Source organism: Zalophus californianus, chromosome 6 (assembly GCF_009762305.2).
Source record: "Zalophus californianus isolate mZalCal1 chromosome 6, mZalCal1.pri.v2, whole genome shotgun sequence".
Lineage (NCBI taxonomy): Eukaryota > Metazoa > Chordata > Mammalia > Carnivora > Otariidae > Zalophus > Zalophus californianus.
In genome coordinates, this window is record NC_045600.1 from 36,051,446 (window position 1) to 36,072,520 (window position 21,075).

Sequence of the window (21,075 nt, forward strand, 5' to 3'; positions counted from 1 at the left end):
GGTGGAGTCTGTATCATTCTCTTCCGTACAGATACTGTAATCTAATTATCACCTTTCCCAGGCCAGGAAGGATGTGTCATTTGCCAACACAGGCAACCGACCTCCATGTCAGGCCTTGTTAATATCGCTCTTGGAAAAATTCAAATCTTGAGTTAATGTTGGGACACGAGGAAAGCCCTTCAGAATCCAGCCTTCTGGCACAGGGAAGCAATCGCAATACTGCGTTACATCAACCCCAGGGACCGTTTGTTTACGGAGCTCCCTATCTCTGCACTTACCCATGTTTTTTACCCCAGTGCACTCAACAACATTGCTCACACATATATTTCAATAAGTCCTATTTCTCCAGGAAAAAATAAGTGTGATTTCCTGAGTTGAATTCTAATTCTGAGGACTGGAAAAACAACATTTTTAGGTGCAACGGGGAAGTTTTTCACCTGGGTGGATTAGTGGAAGACCTGGATAGAACTAAAGCATTTTTATATGAAACCAAACAAAAGAAGAACTTTTGCTAAGAGTAGCTACAAATTAGAAGATCTTTTGCAGGGATTATGGGTAGAAATGCAGAAAATAATTAAGGTGAATAAAGTTTTATTTTAATAGCGATAGATCAGAATAGAATACTTATGAACCCCGCTCTCCCTCCAAAACAAAATCAAGTCCTATTAATATCATTCTGTGTATCAGAACTAAGTCTTACAATGTGTGATGGAGGCTTTTAATACCAAATTCATTTCTATGGAATAATTTACATTTCACTCCTCTTCTCTACATGCTAAAGGGTCTACAGTTAAACTACAAAGACCTTAGATCATCATAAATTAAAAAAAATCCCATGCCAATGTGGACAGCATAACTTAAAAAAATACTAAGGACAACAGATGGTGGAAGTATCTGAATTTATGCTGAAACAAACAAACAATACGCAAACCTGTGGGGCAGCTGAAGTTGCTAAAAACACTGTACAGATTCTGTACACTTGCATCTTTTTAAATGACTAAACAGCTTTATAGTAAGGTAATCAATTGCTCCAAGATCTTGAAGCCCTGATGTGGGGGGCATGGACATCACAAGACATTTGAGCTAATCGCCTCTTTGAAGCATTTATTCGCCGGAGGACTTCCATTTTCCACTCAGCATCATCACCTCTCTCCCCGGCTTGTCAAAGGCTGACTGCAGACACCACAGGCGAGAGGACACAGGGAGAGCACCCATCCCCCTGATGGCTGATCACACACAGCCACCATCTCGTCGGTCACTCCTATTGTAACCAACACGAGGGAGCGAGAGAGTGAGACACACAGACAAGGCAGCTGCCCCTCGGCCATATGCTGAGCTGATGGCTGAAATGGCACTTACTGTTGATGAGAAAAAACCATTCCTCCTGGTTAGCGGAAGCTCCAAGTTCCCGGCTGCACCTCCACCTCCCAGGCCGAAGCGGCCCCTCCCCCGGCGGCGGCGGGCAGCTCCATCCCCCGGCTCAGCATCCTCCCCAGCAGCTGCCCTCCCGCAGGCTCGCGGCCACAAAGCAGTGCCCCGGGGAAGGGACCGATCGGCCTCTCCGCTCACTGCATGTTTTAATCTCTGTTTTCTCCCTTCCAATAAACAAATATCTCCACTCCTTCCTCTCTTGAGCACGCGCGCGCACACACGCGCGCACACACACACACACACACACACACACACACAGTCTTTGTTCTGACGCTACAGGATTGCAATGCTGGGAAGAAAGTCACAGTGTTATCTTGGCTATGGGTTATTTATGAAGTGCTGTAAACGGAGGGAAGAAACATTTAGATTTGGGGCACAGAAAAGAGGATTTCTGTCCTCTTCAAATCAAATTTCTGTTTCAGGTTTGAAAAAACTGGCAAAATTGGAAGCCCCTGAGTCCAACAGGAATGCCTTCTTCAGGTCTTCCTGAAGAAGAAATTTCTGGGGGTGGGGCTGGGGTTTCTGCCCTGCCTTTTTTGCCCTGTGCATCCTGGTTTAGGTAAGGCAGAGAGTTCACCGAGTCCATTCCTCTGCTTTTTGCAAAAAAATCTATCTTATAGTACAAATAGCGTTCAAGACTTTGCAGGGGAAGAATTTTTGCCATTTTCCTTGTTAACTCCTCCCAGGGTTTACCATAATGTCTCTGAAAATTTCTCCATATCCCTAACGTTGGTTTCTCTAAGAGAGCCCAAGTGGCTGTTTACCAGAGCACCCTTGGTTTGTGTCCAGTCCCTTTTAGGCTCACTCTCAGCCTTATTTTAAGACTCGACAATATCAATCATTTCTCACGGGTCCCAAAAGCCCAACATTTAGTAATTATTACATCCTTACCTTGAAAGAGAGAGAGCATGTTCTGGACCAGTGAAATTAGGGAGTGCAGATTTGGAAACAGCTCTCTCCAAATGCAACATCTAACTTGTGCCCACATGCTCAGCTGTCCCTGGGTCCTGCTAAATATGGGCCCCAAAGCCGAGTACACTGGACCTGCTGGTGCTGCTGGATGCCGCCTGCCCCCGAATGCACTGGTGGGGCTGCAGTCTCCTCAAGGAAACTCCCCAACCCTCAAAAAAGCATTTCTGCAGGGTCCAGGAGCAGTGGCCCCATGCTCCAGAGGTGCAATGATCAGGCTGATCGGAAGGAAAATGGAAGTGGGGAGGCCGATCCCACATCTGGCTCTTCCCGCGCTAAAATCTCTAAATCCTTCCAGTCCTACTGGATCAGGCCACAGCAAGTCAACTCTATGACTAGCAGCATTGTTTGGTCTCCCAAACTAACCTTGAGAAAATACAGATAAACAGAGAGCAATGAAAAACTTTATCAATTTAAAAAGGCACACATCTCCCTGCCCATTCTGCAAGGGAGAGAAAAACAATCCCAACACACAGTTGCCATGGTAGTAACTGCTGAGCTTAAACGACAACAGTTTAATTGCTACTATTATACAATAGGTGGGCTTTTCACATTGGTAGGTGAAATGTGAAAATTATGCTTGGTTAAAAAGTTTCTTTTCATGGACTTGATCCTTCCGGCAGTAAGACAACTATCTAGTCTACACAGGGACGGATCATATATGGGAGCATGTCTGAGTAAGTCCCTCCTTCAAACACTGACCCAATGGTGCCAAGTCTCTACCGTCAAGAGAAATGAAGGCGAAAGGTAAAAACACTGATGACATTTTTTTAAAGAAAAAAACAAAACAAAACCATGTTCCTTTTTCTGTAATGAACATCAGAAAATACAGATGAGCAAAAAGAAAATTACAATCATCGATGCCAACACCAAAAGATACCCACTGTAAACATTCTGGGGTATGTCTTTCCACTTAGCTGTCCCATCTGCTTTACGCATTGACAGCTCTGACCAGATCATTCACACATCCTGCTAGAAAGAGTCTTTTTAAAAAGAGCCTCCACTTCCCTCGGCCCCATGTCTTTGAAGAGGCTTCACAACCAGCCAGAGTGACTTACCAAAGACAGAGACTGACTTATGGCCACAGGGCTCCTGCTACATAGGACGAAGCAAAGGCTTTGAATAATGAAATGGGGGAGGGGTCCTGAGAAACAAAAGTAGATGGATTTTTTGGGAGTTCAACTATCTAGTCTACACAGGGAGTTTCTGAAATCAAAGTAGACACAGGTGAGACGTGTCAGATTGAGTCTTCTTCTGGCATGAGTCCCACTGAGGGCAGGGTACTGGGGAGGCACGGGGGCAGGACCCTGTTCTCAGAGCTTTGGTCTGTGTTGGCTGAAGCAAGTCAACCTGGCATCTTTTGTCCCTCATCCAACATCCTGCGCCCAAAGCGTTCCCACTAATAGGCAGCCTAGCTACCTCCAAAATAGAGGGTCGCACATGCTGGTAGTTCTGAAAGCTTCTTTAGTGGTCTCTCCTGCATTCACATTTCGCTGGGTCCGCTTTCAAAGATACTATCTAAGAAAACATGGGGAAGGAGGAGCTAATAGCTTTAATAATTTTAAACAAAATTTTTTTTAAAGATTTTATTTATTTATTTGACACAGAGAGAGAGAGCAAGAGAGGGAACACAAGCAGGGGGAGAGGGAGAGGGAGAAGCAGGCTTCCCGCCGAGCAGGGAGCCTGCTTCTCCCTCTCCCTCTGCCTGCCGCTCTGCCTACTTGTGCTCCTCTCTCTGTCAAATAAATAAATAAATCCTAAAAAAAAAAAAAAAAGACTTTTTTTTTAAACAAGATTTTATTTAGTTGAGAGAGAGAGCACACAAACGTGAGCAGGGGAAGGAGCAAAGGGAGAGGGACCAGCAGGCTCCGCGTTGAACACAGAGCCCGGCAACGTGGGGCTCGATCCCACAACCCTGAGATCATGACCTGAGCCAAAATAAGAGTCAGCAGCTCAAGTGACTAAACCACCCAGGCACCCCTTAAAGGATTTTAAGGAATCTCTGCACCCAATGTGGGGCTTGAACTTACAACCCCGAAATCAAGAGTTGCATGCTCTACCTAATGAGCCAAGCCTGGTGCCCTTAATAGCTACAATTAAAAAAAAAAGTTAAATATGTCAAATAAGCATAGTTAGTACATAATTTTCTGGTCATCAAATCAGATGGGGTTCTGGAATAATCACACCATTCACCAAAAAATATATAGTGCTTCAAATGGCCTTTCTGGGGGCCTGGAAGGCTCAGTTGGTTGGGCATCCAACTCTTGGTTTTGGCTCAGGTCATGATCTCAGGGTTGTGGGATCGAGCCCTGAGTCGGGCTCTGCACTCAGTGTGGAGTCTGTTTATCCCTCTCCCTCTGTTTCTCCCCCAACTCACTCTCTAAAAATAAATAAAATTGGGGCACCTGGGTGGCTCAGTCGTTAAGCGTCTGCCTTCGGCTCAGGTCATGATCCCAGGGTCCTGGGATCGAGCCCCGCATCGGGCTCCCTGCTCCGCGGGAAGCCTGCTTCTCCCTCTCCCACTCCCCCTGCTTGTGTTCCCTCTCTCGCTGTGTCTCTCTCTGTCAAATAAATAAATAAAATCTTAAAAAAAAATAAATAAATAAATAAAATCTTAAAAAAAAAAAAAAACCCTCCAAAAAACCAAATAACCCCCTCAAAAAAAACAAATGGCCTTTCTGTTGATTAAATAACATGTTTTTTTTTTTTAATATTTTATTTACTTATTTGACAGAGAGAGAGAGAGAGAGCACAAGCAGGGAGAGTGGCAGGCAGAGGAATGGGAGAAGCAGGCCTCCCACTGAGCAGGGAGCCCAACGTGGGGCTCGATCCCAGGACCCTGAGATCATGACCTGAGCCGAAGGTAGCCACTTAACGAACTGAGCCACCCAGGTGTCCACGAATAGCATGCTTTATAAGAGTTTAGATGTTCTGGGGCGCCTGGGTGGCTCAGTCGTTGGGCGTCTGCCTTCGGCTCAGGTCATGATCCCAGGGTCCTGGGATCGAGCCCCGCATGGGGCTCCCTGCTCCACGGGAAGCCTGCTTCTCCCTCTCCCTCTCCCCCTGCTTGTATTCCCTCTCTCGCAGTCTCTCTCTCCCTGTCAAATAAATAAACTCTTAAAAAGAAAAAAAAAGAGTTCAGATGTTACAAGTATAAGAAGCTGCCCAAGGGCCCACAAGGACTGCTAAAAGCTCCTGCAGCAATTCTGATGGAGAGCCAGTTCTGTGAATTTTGATGTCTACAACAGGGCCTATGTAACCTTATGTGAGGAATCAGCATTAAGACTGACTTAGGCTCCCCTGCTCCCTTCTCTGAGGAGTTGGTTATTTTGGGAGATGTAGCCCTCGGGTTCTCTGCTTTAACAATTTTATAGAAGCTGAAGAACACTTTACAAGGAGAGAAAGAACAGTGGTTTGGGTCTGAGCTTGCTTTCTCCTCCTCTATTACCATATAACCACACTGAACTGCACCAGAGGTTGACAGTGGATGTGGATGGACAGACCCATCGCTGTCCTGAGCTTTCTCTGCCAGGCTCTGGTGCATAGTTTATCAACAAGGAGATCGGGGCTCACAGAGGTCACAAGACTTGTTCATAGTAGGTGGCAGGTCCAGGGGCTCTGACTTTTGGTGCAGCACCGTGTCACTTTGCCCTGCTGCTCACTCTAGCTCTCTGTCCCCCTGACCAGCACTGCTGGCAATACCTGGGCACTTGTGAGAAATGCTCATTCTTGGCCCCACCCAGACCTGCAGAATCAGAAGCTCTGACGGTGGGGTCCAGCAGCCCAGGTTTTCATGAGCCCTCTAGGGATTCTGATGCATGTTTAAGTTTGAGAACCACTACTCTGGAGGAGACAATAAATTCCACACAGAGATCTACATTTTAGAAAAATTCTAACAAACTACCTCTAAAAGGCCAGATCTCAAAGGAGCCCAGTGCTCTTTTGATGCATGGTGCGGCATGACAGACAGACCCTGGTTTCATCCCCACCCTGTGCAGAATCGCCTCTGCCCTGGGGTCAGTTATTTACCCTCTCTGACCCGCAGTGTGCCTCTCGGTAAAATAGAGGATACTGACCTTGCAGGATTGTTGCAAGAATGAAAGATTTATACAAGTAACCTGACTTCCAAAACAACACCAATTTCCTCCCCTATCCATCCCATAGGGAAGCCTACTACTTGAAATGGTTCTACCGTCTTTTGAAATTTACCTCTATTTTGCTGAGAACATACCCAAAACAACAGGCCTTAAAAAAAATTTTTTTTCCCAGTGAATTAAACCTGACTTACTGAGATCATAGACTTTTAAACACCATTCTAAACTCTGAAGTTAAATGTCTGTAGTTAAAAAATCCTGAAGTCATGAGGCTGGGTACCTATGTAGGGTCTCCCTCCAAATCTTACTTATGAAATGTTGCCCCTGCTATAGGAGTGAAGCAGCAGAATACGGTGAGCAAGAGAGAAAAGGTTAAATGGTGTCCAGAATTCTGTGGGCTAATGGCCCGTGCATCCTGCAGGACTATAGGTTCTGCTTGGCACTGCTCAAATCTAAATTCTGCAGCCTGGGCCCCTCACCCCCTTCCCCAGTGATGATGCCTTTGTGTAGGGCCCAGCAGGAAATCAGTGTCAGAGGTGAGACAAGGAGCTAATTCTACATGAGCCTGATTTATGGCAGGTCCCAGCTTGCTGCCTCAATCCACAAATTCACCTGAAGGGGAAACTCAACTTGGAGTTTCTTAGGCTCTCAGCCATCTGTCTCACCTGGTCTTTGCTTTAAGATAAGTTACTCTGTTCCCAGTCCTTCAGTTTTGAAGGGATTAGACTCTCATTTGCTCTCCTCATTACAAACCAGAAGAGTCTGGGGTAGCAGGGAAGCAACACAACTATGGGTTGAAATCCTGGTGGCCTCACATGCTGGCTATGTAACTACGGGCAAGTTACTTATCTTCAGTGTCTCAGTTTCTGTATCTATAAAATGGGATAATGGTATCTACCTTTCAGAATTACAAACAAGATTAAGTGAAATCATACTTTTTAAGCACACGGTCAAGAATACAGCTGGTAGCCAATATATTTGCCATTATTTCAACTCCTTACTTTGCCAATTGCTCCTTCCAAGAAGACTAATGAAATTTCACTTGCTGTTTTATCTCTTTCCCACCAAGGAATTGGCTGAAGACAGGCAGCCAGAGAGAAGGGAGGAAAGGAAAGAGCCTATTAAACTCCAGAGTTATAGAACCAAAGCATGAATGATTAAGAATAGACTGTCACTCTAGTCTTCAGGAAGCATAATCTAGACCCTGCTCCTGAATGATCCATAAACAGGTCTGATGTCATCATACCCTCAATCACCAGGTGCCCAAGACGACTTAGGACTTAAAGACAATGTCAACAAAGACATACTAGACACAATTTACCCAACAGAAATGATCACATTCTTATGCACTGGAATGTTCATTTCAACAGGTATCTGAGGCACTGTTCTAAGCACTGGAAATAAGAAGGTTGAAGACACTGGTCTCATGGAGGAAAGACTGCTCAGTATTAGACACAATTGAGGAAATCCTCTCCCATTCAACAAACATGGTACTTTGTCTTCGAGTCTTACTAGGGAAAAACAGTGATAATAGCCACTCAGTAAATGCTGGCTTCCACACACTGATCCTGTGCCGCACGTGAGACACCCGCCATCCAGCCTCACAGCAGCCTCTGATGTAAGCAGTGCTGTTAGACACTTTTTGCAGATTTGGAAACTGAGGCTTAGAAAGATTAGATACTACTCAAGTTTCTACCATAAGTAAGTGAGAAGTCAGGACATGCTCAAAACCTGTGCTCTTAATCCTTATTTGGGTTACTGCCATGGATTTCTACAGATTTTCTTTTTCAACTGGCACAAAGTCAAATTCAGCCCAGCCTACACTGCCAGCCAAATCACCCTAATATTCGTCTTTAGCAGGCCTTCGACTGCTAAAGAACCATGAATGACTCAGACTTTATTTAAGAGGCCAAGTCTTCAGTTGAGATTGAAGGTCTTTTAAGCTTTAGCTTAAACCTACCTCTCTAGCTTCATCTCCTATATTTGAACCAGTGGAGCTTCTTGTCATTTCCTGAAAGACTTCCATGCTGCTCTATCTCTGTACTTTTTTTAAAAAAGATTTTACTTATTTATTTGAGAGAGAACATGAGAGCATGAGCAGGGGGAGGGGCAGAGGGAGGGGGAGGGGTCTGATCCCAGGACCCTGGGATCATGACCTGAGCTGAAGGCAGACACTTAACCGACTTGAGCCACCCAGGTGCCCCATCTCTGTACCTTTTTGCTCACAACAATCTGCCACCAGTAATGTTCAAGGATCCCAACCTCTTACTCAGGACCATCTGGTAACACCCCTCTTCTGTAAGGCTCTTCCTAATCCCCACCCCCACTCCAGAAAGACGAGCGCTGAGCTCTCAAACCAGTTGGCTTTATAGCTGCTCCCATTAATGTAATTGACTCATCTTACTTCCTGTCTGTAAATTCTCATAGCACTTAACCTGGCGCCCTTGCTGATTGAACCAGGTTCACTTATAGTTTACAGTAACAATGAGGTCAAGGAAATAAATGCCAAATTATTAAGGGTATCTTATTTTCATTCCTCCCTAATTCTTCATTCTCCTTACAGGTTCTCCTGTATATTCTGCTTTATATGTGTGTTCAAAACACCTAAACACACTGTTATGTGAAAGACTCACTCAGCCGGTATAAACACAAAGCTGCATGGGTGGTCCCAGAGCTGAGTGACCATTTTTTCATATGTCAGGTTGCACGTGAAAAACGCTTTGGTTGGGGTCTGTCTTTGGAGAGAGAATTTGAAGACAAAAGGCCCTTAAACGCTTTGGAGGGCATCATCTTCATTAATTTGTGAGGGGAGATAAAATTACCAGTCTTATTTCTGATAAGACTGCACTAGAGAATTTAGCTTTGATTTGTGGCCACAGACATGTCTCTTAAGTCCACATCTTAGGACCAGATGCCCAGCGGGGCCTGGCATGCTGAGCACACACTTGTGGAGGACCCCTGCCTCGAGTGTGCCAAACCCCTGCAGTGGGGGCAGGCAGTCGGGGACTAGCATCTAGAAATCAGGCCCGTGTCCTGACCTACTTGCATTTGCCACATACAAGCAGGAACAGGCAGGCAGGATTTCATTTGGGGGACATGCAAATCCTAAAGCAGAGCTAAAACCTCTAAATAGTACCTCCTCAAGGATCTCTTCTCTAAATTTCCAACTCTCATTTAAACCTAGCTTCATGTGAAATTTTAAGCTAAAGAAAAAAAAATACTAAAGCGTGATATACTATAATCTTCCTAAAATGTTGAAATAAGAATTTCCACTCATTTTTTTACCAAATTTTGCCTTTCTAAGCTTATAAAACTGCTGGACTGCCTTTGAGCAAGACTGAGCTCAGTTTTGAGAGCTTGAGCTCAGTTTCTAGATCTATATTAATACTGTGGATCGAATTCAGTATTGTGTAGTAACCGCTGTACCTGGGGAATAAGAGTAACTCATAGGCCATTTCTCACCTCGATCCAATGACGTCAAAGAGGTGCTGCCAGTGGTCACTGACTCTGTGGAGCTTGTCCTCGATCTCAGCTGCTCTTGCCTTGTTGCTGGCCTCCATCAACTGGTCACCCATCTGCTTTAACTGTAACTTGTTTTCACTGAACAAGTTTATTTCTTCTATGCAGTCCTGACAAAGGCACCAAAATACAAAGCCTCAGTTACTACTGAAAACTCATTTCTTCGTCAGTCACAAGCATACAGCTGCCTCTTGAAATTAAAAAAAAAAAAAAAAAATCAAAAACTTCACACCCATTAATGCAACTCGTCAGTGAGGAGCTAACGAGTCAAACAACGCCCACTTGGCACATGTGTAATGTGTAAGGCAGCAGTTATTTTATTTTATTTTATTTTTTTTTAAGTAGGCTCCATGCCCTGAGATCAAGAGTCAAATGCTACCCAGGTGCCCCCAGTAGTTACTTTCTTAATCCAGTAGCCCTGGTTTCCCCTCCCAGATTTGTTCTAATCTAACCTACTTGGGTCACCGAGGACAACAGAGTATAACTAAATTAACCTGTATCATCACTAAGTGCCCTTTTGGATGACTGCACCAAGAATGCACCCCCCCCTTTTAAGATTTTACTTATTTATTTGAGAGAGAGAGAGCAAGAGAGAGCACATGAGCAGGGGGAGAGGGAGAGGGAGAAGTGGACTCCCCTGCTTGGCAGGGAGCCCAACGCAGGGCCCGATCCCAGAACACTGGGATCATGCTCTCTGAGCCGAAGGCAGATGCTCAATCGACTGATCCATGCAGGCGCCCCAAATGCTCTTTTTGCCCTTCCCTGTGGCACCTGGTGGCCATTTCAGATTTATAAACCCAGTTGCTGCCGGCCCCTCCCCTTTGGCGAGGAGAGCTCCTTCACAGTAGCCACCGGAAGCCGTTAAGTCGCAGGAGGTGTGAACTGATGCTTAAGCTGACGAGAGCCCCTGCTCTGGGCAGACCACCCGCGATAAAGCACAGCAAGCAACGTGCGCCCCGCCCCCCCCCCCCCCCCGGAATGGTCCCACACTTCCCATCTCTCTGGAATCCTCACTTACCAGCTTTTCTCTGAAAAGTAATAAAGAAAGTGAGAAAGGCTCCTCGTATTTCTGCAATGTTATTAGAAATCGATCTATAACATTATGCCACTTTGAGCCCGTGAGCGAGAGCGGGGAATTCCGTGGTAGTCTTTAAGTGCAACCATCGGGGTACTCCTGCTTACCTTCTGTAACTTCTCAATCATTTCTTCAATACTAATATCTGCTGTCTGTAGAACTTTGTTTTCCATCTGCACCAGCCATGTGCACAACTCTTTATTTTTTTCATTGAACACAATCCATGAATTGAGTCTGTCCTCAATCTCCTGTTTGCGTATAGACACCTGGAAATGAAAATGTGTTGGGCAGCTGAATACAGGCAGGTAGGAAAGCATTTCCTATTCCTTCCCCCCCATTAAAAAGACTATGAATTTCATTCATTTTCATCAATAACCCTACAGACTTAAATCACTATTTACCTAATACCTAGGGTATTAGGTAAATAGTTACCTAGGGTTCAACATCAATAGTTACACCTTTGGATAAGTGCCATAAAAAGCAACAAAATAAAGATTGTGTCTGAAGTGTAACTGACCGAAAGAATTCAGTTTTATCCAATGCATATCTATTATTACCAGGTTATATTAAAAATTAGAAACAGGGAAGGTGAAATACATTAAACATCACCCAAATTTCTTCTGATCTTTGTTCTTTCAACATACATTTACTGATGGCTTGCTACATGCTCATTTACAGTTTTATGACCCAAATCTTTTTGTTTAAACATGATCAAGTCCTTTTTTTTTAAAGATTTTATTTATTTATTTGACAGAGACACAGGGAGAGAGAGAACACAAGCAGGGGGAGTGGAAGAGGGAGAAGCAGGCTTCCCGCTGAGCGGGGAGCCTGATGTGGGGCTCGATCCCAGGACCCTGAGATCATGACCTGAGCTGAAGGCAGACGCGTAACAACTGAGCCACCCAGGCACCCTTCAAGTCCTTATTCCTATTTAAGACCAATGTCCTGCCTATTTAACTTAAAAACTGTAATCTAGATCACAACATAAATCTAACATTTGTAATGCAAATGGACTACAAAATTGAAGTTATTTCAATATTTTAGTGGTAGATTTCAAAAATAAAGCAAAATAAAATAAAAAACAAATGCATATCACTCATTTAATCTATCTTCCCATTATGCACTATGGCTTTAGATGGAAACTATGGAAATGGAACCAATTACTAGTCTGTAGTAAGCAGGCTGATCCCAAATACCCAATACCCCATTATGCATCAGCAACCCCTAAGCTGGCTTCCACAAAGGCTCTTCCCTCCTTAAAAGGTTCAAATTGACAACTTAAATATAAATTTAAGAATGCAAATCAGCCTTTCTAAATGGACAAAATTATTCTCAGCTCTTAAAAATCTTTAAAATCTTAGAGTTAAAAGAGTTTTGATAAAGTTTTAACCCCCTACTTTACAGATGGGGAAACTAAGGTGCAACTCCCCGAGGCTTTCCTGCTCTGGACAAGGAAACAAAGTGATCTTTTCAGAGTAAGGCAAAAATACCTAAGGCTTGTACATCCACCCAGCCAAATGTGTTCAGAACTAGCCCTAAAAAAACAAGTTTTGTGTTTCCATTCCTCAGGGCATCTATTTATCTTAGCTTTTGAAAATCCTGGCATTTTGCACAGCGTCATTCTGATTGGTTTCCTAATGGTAACAATTAGGAACATCTGGGCCCCAGTCTCCGCTTCTGCCTTCGTTCTAGGATACTTTTCACATAGCCTAAATATTTTCTTTTACATAAAATATGAATAAAAATTCTAAGAGGACATTTAAAATTACAGTTCATTATGAATATTAAATACTAAAACCAAGAAGGAAAAATGATTTTACTTTATTAAAATGCACCCAAAAGTGTTAAAAAAAGTCAACTTTTAAATCCCTCTTAATTCACAAAAATGAGATTAAGGAATTCATTTTTCTTAAAATTCTATGTTCTTGAAACAAAGATCTATTTGAACCTTTTGGTTCCCTCCTGTCACAAACATGTACTGTATCGGACTATAACCACGATCTCATTTTTAATAAGTAGAAGGGATCCACTGAGATACTAAGTGGAGCTGTTGATCCTTTCTTTTAGAGTTTTGGGAAAAAAGCCAGCTACTTGAAAGAAACATCGGATTGCTCGAGAACAGAGTTCTCAGATAAAACACCCTGTGCGGGGCACTAAGGACGCCTGCTGTTTGTTGGGCCCAGAGAGATACTGCCCTAAGGCCAGAGGAGACCTCTCTGCTGAAGTGCTGATTCTGATATCCCGATGGGAACTTGTCATCTACACAACAGAGAGCTGAGTGCTCACAGCTGCTCAAAATCGCAATTCCCCCCCCCCGCCCCTATTTAAGGTGAGTTTTTAAAAAGCTCATTAAAAGTGTACAAAGTACCAGCACTGAGCCCTGGAGAAACAAAGGGTCAGATCTGTTACCCCATGGTGCTGCCTTCTAAAGGGACAGCAGCAAGCCCGGGCTCCAACTGCAAAGGGCCTCCGGTTCAATGAAATTAAGCCCCTTTCTACTTTGTCTGGCCTTCAGAGACATTTCAATAAACTCCAGAACAGCCATGCCCTGCAGTTAACTGACTTACTCTTAAGCAGAGATCCTCCCATTGTCTGTGCAAATGCTCTGTTTGCTCTTCCAAAACCATCACGTCCTCCACAAGAATGTGCTGGGTTAAGTCGGTCTTCATTGTGTGAAGTTCTTTCAAGTTCTGAGTCCAGTTGCCCAAAGACTTCTCTAATTCCTGCATTTAAACACAAGGGGGGGGTTGTGGAATCACTCCAACTCAAGCTGCTGTTGTTTCCAAACCTGTAGGCTAATCCTTTGATTGGACTCTGGGGGAGGGGCGGGGGGAAGGGGAGGCGGGGCAGGACCTTACGAACGAGAAACAGCCCAGGGCAGCCGCTGCTCGTTCTTCACCACCTTTTTCTCAAAAGAAAACTTTTCCACCTTTATTTTCATTTCCTCAGGTAGTTCATTTTACATAATTAGTTCTGTTTTAAAAACATGTAGGTCTTTACCTATATTGAGAAGAAATTATTTTTGGAGTCTAGCAACAATCTCACACACACACACACACACACACACACACTTTTTAAAAAAATTTTTATTTATTTACTTGACAGAGAAAGACACAGCAAGAGAGGGAACACAAGCAGGGGGGAGTGGGAGAGAGAGAGGCAGGCTTCCCACTAAGTGGCGAGCCCGATGGGGAGCTCGATCCCAGGACCCTGGGGCCATGACCTGAGCCAAAGGCAGAGGCCTAAGGACTGAGACACCCCAGAGCCCTACCCGCCCCCACTTTTAATTGAAACTGTGTTAAAGAAATGTTGTATAAGGTGTGATTTTCCATCTTAAAACAAACAAACAAAACCCCCCTAAGAAATGCATTGTTGCTACTGTGGCAATCCTAACAACAGCTTCTGTTCAAAGGGGATTATTTTGGTTAAGTTTCAAAAAGAATGAGTATAACGGAAGAAAAAAATAAATTCTTCCCTAATAACTGGCAGAACTTGGTTAGCAGAAAATCTCTCTGGTCATGGAAACCATTGTTATTTAAAATGTGTCAGATTTAAACTTTCTGATTTCTAGGACTTGAGAAAATTGCTTTTACAACAGGAAAGTGCTGGAACGAGTACTCAAAAGTCTTCCAGATTCTTACTGTGCTCACAGTTCTTCATTCTTTGGCACATTTTAAGGATCTCCGTTCATACCTGCCTATTGCGACAGAAAGAAGACTCTTCGGGGTGGCAACAATAAAAGTGTGTTAATTCTGACTGGTTTTCAGAGTTCTAAAAGCTATACTGACATGATCATGTAACTTGCTGACAAAAATTTCCACTCAGTAAAATGGCCCAGGGAATTCTCTTTCAAGGTTGCATGGAGATTCAGAGATACCTTTATCAGAAGAAAAATCATCACTTTATACTTTTTTTTAATTTTTAAAGATTTTATTTATTTATTTGTGAGAGAGAGAGAGCACAAGCAGGGAGAGTGGCAGGCAGAGGGAGAAGCAGGCTCCCCGCTGAGGAAGGAGCCTGATGTGGGACTTGATCCCAGGACCCTGGGATCATGGCCGGAACCGAAGGCAGCCGCTTAACCGACTAAGCCACCCAGGCATCCCCCACTTTATACTCTTGTTACCTAGTTTTACCCTCATGATTCTAGTAGAGTGGATGAGAGCAGATTCTGTGTGGAACACTTTCACTGGCTACAGAATATAAAGGGGACGACTCACAGGTGGAGGGGAGCCACTCACTGACTTAAAATTAGAGACTCCCAAGACAGCTGAGTTTCATGCAGCATTCCCCGGTCTGGTGGCAGGGAAGCTCAGCCTGTCCAAGGCCCTGCTCACCAGTGTAGGCTCAGCTGCCTGCACAGTAGGGAGGCCTGTTTCTGTTTTCCATAGCCGGGTTTAAATTGATTTGGTTTGGATACTTGGTTTCTTCCTATGACTGAAAGGATAAATATAACAGGTGTAGAACTTTTGAATATGGACTTTTTTTTTTTTAAAGATTTTATTTATTTGTCAGAGAGACAGAGGAAGAGAGACACAGCAAGCAAGCACAAGCAGGGGGTGCGGCAGGCAGAGGGAGAAGTAGGCTCCCTGCTGAGCAAGGAGCCCCATGTGGGACTTGATCCCACATGACCTGAGCCAAAGGCAGACATTTAACTGCATGGGCCACCCAGGCGTCCCGAATATGGACATTTTTATAATTCTTAATAAATATTGCCAAATTACATTTTAAGAGGAATGACTATCTCCACATACTTTCCGGAGTTTTATATCTATATCTATATCTATATAGATATATGTTTTATATATCTATATAGATATATGTTTTATATATATGGATATATATGTTTAGACAGCTTTGAAATATATAATGATTAGTTATTATTTAAATTTGTATTTCTTTATTTCACCCTGATGCTTCCACAAATATATTTTAGTTAATTCCTACTTACGCTTTCAGATCTCAGACACAAAGGTAATTCCTCAGAGGAGCTTTCTCAGACTCATCAGTTGTTTGACCACGTGAAGTGAAGCTGCACAGTCCTTGACTGGACTCGGACACAGCATGGTGGCATTAAAACCTCTGCCTGTGCCCTCAGTTACCAGGGTGGGTTGTCAAGTCCCATTTTTCACCTTACCATTTGGGTAAAAACAGGACCAAAAAATAAATGTGTAGCTATATAAATACTGGCCTGTATATGCACAGACTATCTTTGGAAGAATACACAACAAATGGGTAACACTGGGGCCCCCGGGTGGCTCAGTCGGTTGAGCGACTGGCTCTTGGTTTCAGCTCAGGTCATGATCTCAGGGTCTGGGGATCGAGCCCCACATTGGGCTCCACCCTCAGCGCTGAGTCTGCTTAAGAGCCTCTCCCTCTACCCCTCCCCCCAAAATAAATAAATCTTTAAAAAATATTTGTTGACTGCCTGAATTAGAATTTAATACATGCTAAAGAAGGACTCATAAATCAGTGGTGAAAAAAGAAAAGACCCTTCTTTGAAGGATGCTAGAAAAATTGCTGGCTTGGAATAAAACAATTAGATTAAAAAACACACACAAAAACAAACTGGTAACACTGACTGCTCTGGTGGAGAGGAACCAATGGAGAAAGAATTTTCATGTATGCCTTTTGCACTTTCTGGATTTTGAACCATGTGACAATATTACTAACTGAAAAATTATTTTAAAAATAAAACTGTCCCCCGAGCTCAATCATTTGACAGGTCTTATAAACACAGATGTCCACTAGACCAATTTTGTTAACAGTGAAAAGCTAGTATGTAATGAAGTGCTAGTCCATATGTCAACTTAGATGTAATGAGAATGTCATCTTCTGAGGAGGAGAGTAAAGCTCAGATGGTCAAATGGTTGGTGTATCTCTCCCAAGTGACTCAGGGGTGATAAACACTCTCCTAGACAGGATTCGGGTTACTTAAGTTCTTTTTGGAATATGGTCATGGGATCAATGAACTCAATGCTCTTGGTCTCTCTTCCTGATTTTTTCACTGAGAGATAGAACACTGAGGCTGTGGAAGCTGAAGAGTGTGACACTTGGGAAATACTATGCCTTCTTAGGAGTTTACAGTTCACACTCTGCACTGGTTTCTAGACTTTATGGAAGGAAACTCTATGTGTCAACTGAGAGTATGATTCCAAATTTTCTCCACTGTCCCTGACATCTAGATCTACTAAAGATGTAGAGATCATAAAAATGTTGAAAATTAGGGATAGGTACGAATTTTCTTAACTTAATAAAGCCATCATCAGCAAATACCATATTTAGTGGTAAAATGTCAGAATCTCTTTAAAATCAGGAATGACATGAAGGAGCCACCTATCAATTATACTAAAAAATGTTCTGGAGGTACTGACCAGTATAGAAAGAACAGGAAAAAACAATATAGAAAGAAAAGAAGAAACAAAAGAAGAGTCATTTTTCACAGATGGTGACTGTCTACATAGACACCTAAAAGATTATGAAAATTATTGGAATTAACAAAAGATTTTTGCAAGATGACTGAATATAATATCAACCAAAAATTATTATTTCTAGGCACCAGTGATGAAAAGAAAATATAATTAGAAAAAGTATTTTCAATAGTGTCAAAAATAACATGCCAAGAAAGAAATCTAACAAAAGATGTATAGTACTACATAAAGAAAATTATACATCATTATTGAACATGACTAAAAGGAGAGAAACATGCCATCTGCAGGAACAGGAGTATTCAGTATCAAAAAGATGTTCGTTTTCCCCAATGTATCTATAAATTTGATACTATTCCACTAAAACTCTTATCAGGACTTCTCCTAGTTTGACAAACTGCCTCTAAATGTGGAAGATCAAAGACCCAAGGACATCCATACGCATGTGGGAGAACAAAGTAGGAGTACACATCATGCCTGAAATGAGGATTTGTTATTTAAAAAAAGCTCAGTAATCAAGATAATTTGATATAAAGGCTGAGGTAAGCAAATCAACAGAATAGAGCCCCAAGAAAAAAATCCCACATATATGGCAACTTGATATTTGACACTGGAGAATGGGCAGCAGTACAATGGTCATCCATGTGATTTTCCATTATGAGTAAATTAAAAATTGGATCTTTACCTCAAAACATATGCAAAAATCAATTCTTAAATGAATAAGGATGTAAATGTACAAAACAAAACTTGAAAATGTAGGAATGTATCTGTATGACTTTAGTACGGAGTAATGGTGCTGCTTATATAAAGTTGAAAAACAAAAGTAATACTTCTCTACTTCACTGAGAGCTACACGCGCATGTAGGAAAACTATAAAGAAGTGCACGTGAATGATAAAACGCTTCGTTCAGGGTTGTGGGTCCCTCTGGGGAGGGGAAGCACATTGAGGATTATGTAGGGCGTGTCAACTGTATTTGAAATGTTTTATTTTTTCAGCTGGGTGAGAGTTTCATGGCAGTTTGTCATATTATTTGTTATGTTGGAAATTTTTTGCATGTTGGAATATTTTTACAAAGAAGAAAAAAGATGCAGACTGAAGCATACTAACTTCCAGCATAGCTTGAAGGATAAGAATACTCATTTCTTCCTAATTTTTTCAATTTGATTCCTGATCAAAATAAAAGATCATTCCATTTGACTCTGGATGTTTTTTAAACATCAAACCTGCAGATAGGAAGACAGGTGAGCTGTCCCTGACCTGTGAATTTTACCGGTCCAAACTCCTATCCATTCTTCTGCAATAATCTTCAGCAAAGGCCTAAAATACCCAGGAATAATTGCTAGTGTTGTATCAACTAGGCAGAATATAGTTTGGAAGGTTTTATAAAAATGTTATAGTTGAGCAAAAAGTCCAACCGCTTGGCTTCTAAAAAAATAAATTCTATAGTAATACTTTACTCTCTTTTCAAACACAAGGTCATTTGTTAAGGGAACAGGTTTCAGTGTAATCTCAAAGGGCACATGTTATATTACAGAGGAGAGAAATAAAGAGGACCTGGAGAACTCTCCTCCCCCAATTCCTAAGAAGGATTTCTGCAAGTCTTTCTCATATTCACACATGGATCTCAAAGAGCATCCATTCCAATTGCTTTGGAAACAAGGATTTTTTTTTTTTTTTTGACAGAAGATAGGCAAAATGTTTTCTGACTGAACATGGAAACAGTTTCAACACAGAATAGAAAGGCAAACAAACACTTCAACTTCTCTCAAAAGCAGTAAGTGATTATCTTGAACACCCCTTCACGGCTTTCAATACCTTAATCAGCTCTTTTTCTCTGTGGAGGTCCTCATGAAGTTCTGGAAGAGGATCTCTACTTTGTGCCTTTAAAACTTGCAGCCTGCTTTTCAACTCCTTGATTTTCTTTTCACACTGGTCCCAGGTCTATTTGAAAACAGTATTAAAATTGGTAAGTACTTTGTTTTTTAAGAATGAATTGTAGAAACAGAATAACTCATTTAATCCACTCCAATAAATGTGTTTTTGTAAATCACGCAGAAACCCAGTTCCTTGTCTTGAGCAGCCTGGTCTAAAAGCAGAATATCTCTGGTGCAGCTTTATGTGTGACTCAACTATTGAGTTGACTGGCTTTTGCTTTGAAATATTTCTTCTTCCTTCCCTATATCCTCTATCTATCTAATCTTATTCCTATTTCAGTTTTGGGAAAGTTCACAATTGGGGGGGGGAGTTCACATTTAAAAGGCTACTATTAAGGATTAATTTTTAACATTGACAGTCTTGGGCACACACTATAACAGCAGCATAAAGCAAAAGCACTCAACCACTTTTCTTGTCTTCTTGTCTCATGTCATGCCTCTGCTCTCTCTTTCTTGAAGTTAGCCTGGCTTCAGGGACCCTTTCACAGTGAAACTTCACTCGACATTTCTCACCACTGAGATTGCCACCTTCTGCTTAGAGCACTTTACAGTTTACAAAAAGCCTTCTCAACTTCATTATCTCGTTGTAATTATAATAATCTTAGGAGACACACAGGGCTTCACATTTTAAAATGTGAAAACTGAGGCTCAGACAAAACTGGCCAAGGACATGTGGTCAGAAGCAGACCAGTCAAGGGTCGATCTGAGGATGCAGTCCAGCCCCCGCCCTCACCCCCGCAATGCCATTCTTTCACACCATCTCTCTTCCTTTAACCTTCTATTATGGAGAAAAAAGTTGCCTGCATTTCCAGAATATTTATAATGGATTCATTGGGATAAATTTCTAGTCCTGAGGTTACTGAAGTAGACAAACATGAAGTCAAACACTATCTTATTCCTCAGTACAGCTTATACCTAAACACGCCTGGGTTGGCCCTATTCTACAGTAACACAGAATTCACAGAAGAGGAAGTCACTTGTCTAGCAACATAAAGTCTCTGGAACACAACCAAGAGGAAAGTGGAGAGAGGAAAAAACTGAGTCCTTAGTTCTCCCTCCAAACCATTAGCTACCTTTACCACAATGTTTTACAACCAGGGCAAAATGCTTGACAAATACTTGCTAGTTAATGAATTTCACATAGCCCATATACCAAATAAAATTCAGATACTTTATTCATAGGAGAGATGTTCAGGTCCTAACTCAGCACATACTTATTCTTTACTCAAAAAAACAAAAACCAAAACTATCTCTTGAGAAGGTTGGTTATCTGGATTTGGTACACACACAACAGATCAGGAAGGAAAGTGGACTTATAAGGAGTAAGTATGCTCAGAGAAACAAAAATTAAGCATAGGCCGCTTTAAATAATGTGTAGAGAAGAAAATAAAAGAAAAACACTAAGAACCACAAAATTACTCAGAGAGCATAGCTGTGTAGGGCCTTAGGTTCAAAGCAGCTCAGAGTCCTTAAGAACATCTCAGTATATTTTAGGATAACAAAATAATTCTTTTCCCAACAATGACTCAGAATAAAACATTTTGGTTCTTAAAAATATAATAAGTTATTCGGGAAATTCTTACATGTGCTTATGTGGAAAGGCACATTCTCTGATGATAGAAGAGGA

The 21,075-nt window shown here is 42.2% G+C and overlaps 1 protein-coding gene across 1 annotated transcript in view; it reads right to left on the reverse strand.

Moving 5' to 3' along the window:
* SYNE2 (spectrin repeat containing nuclear envelope protein 2) overlaps positions 1–21,075 on the reverse strand; it is a 313,984-nt gene that overhangs the window by 28,928 nt on the left and 263,981 nt on the right. The window contains 4 exon segments of the mRNA XM_035727838.1: positions 9,957–10,123; positions 11,196–11,354; positions 13,656–13,811; positions 19,330–19,455. Coding sequence (XP_035583731.1) covers positions 9,957–10,123; positions 11,196–11,354; positions 13,656–13,811; positions 19,330–19,455 — 608 coding nt within the window.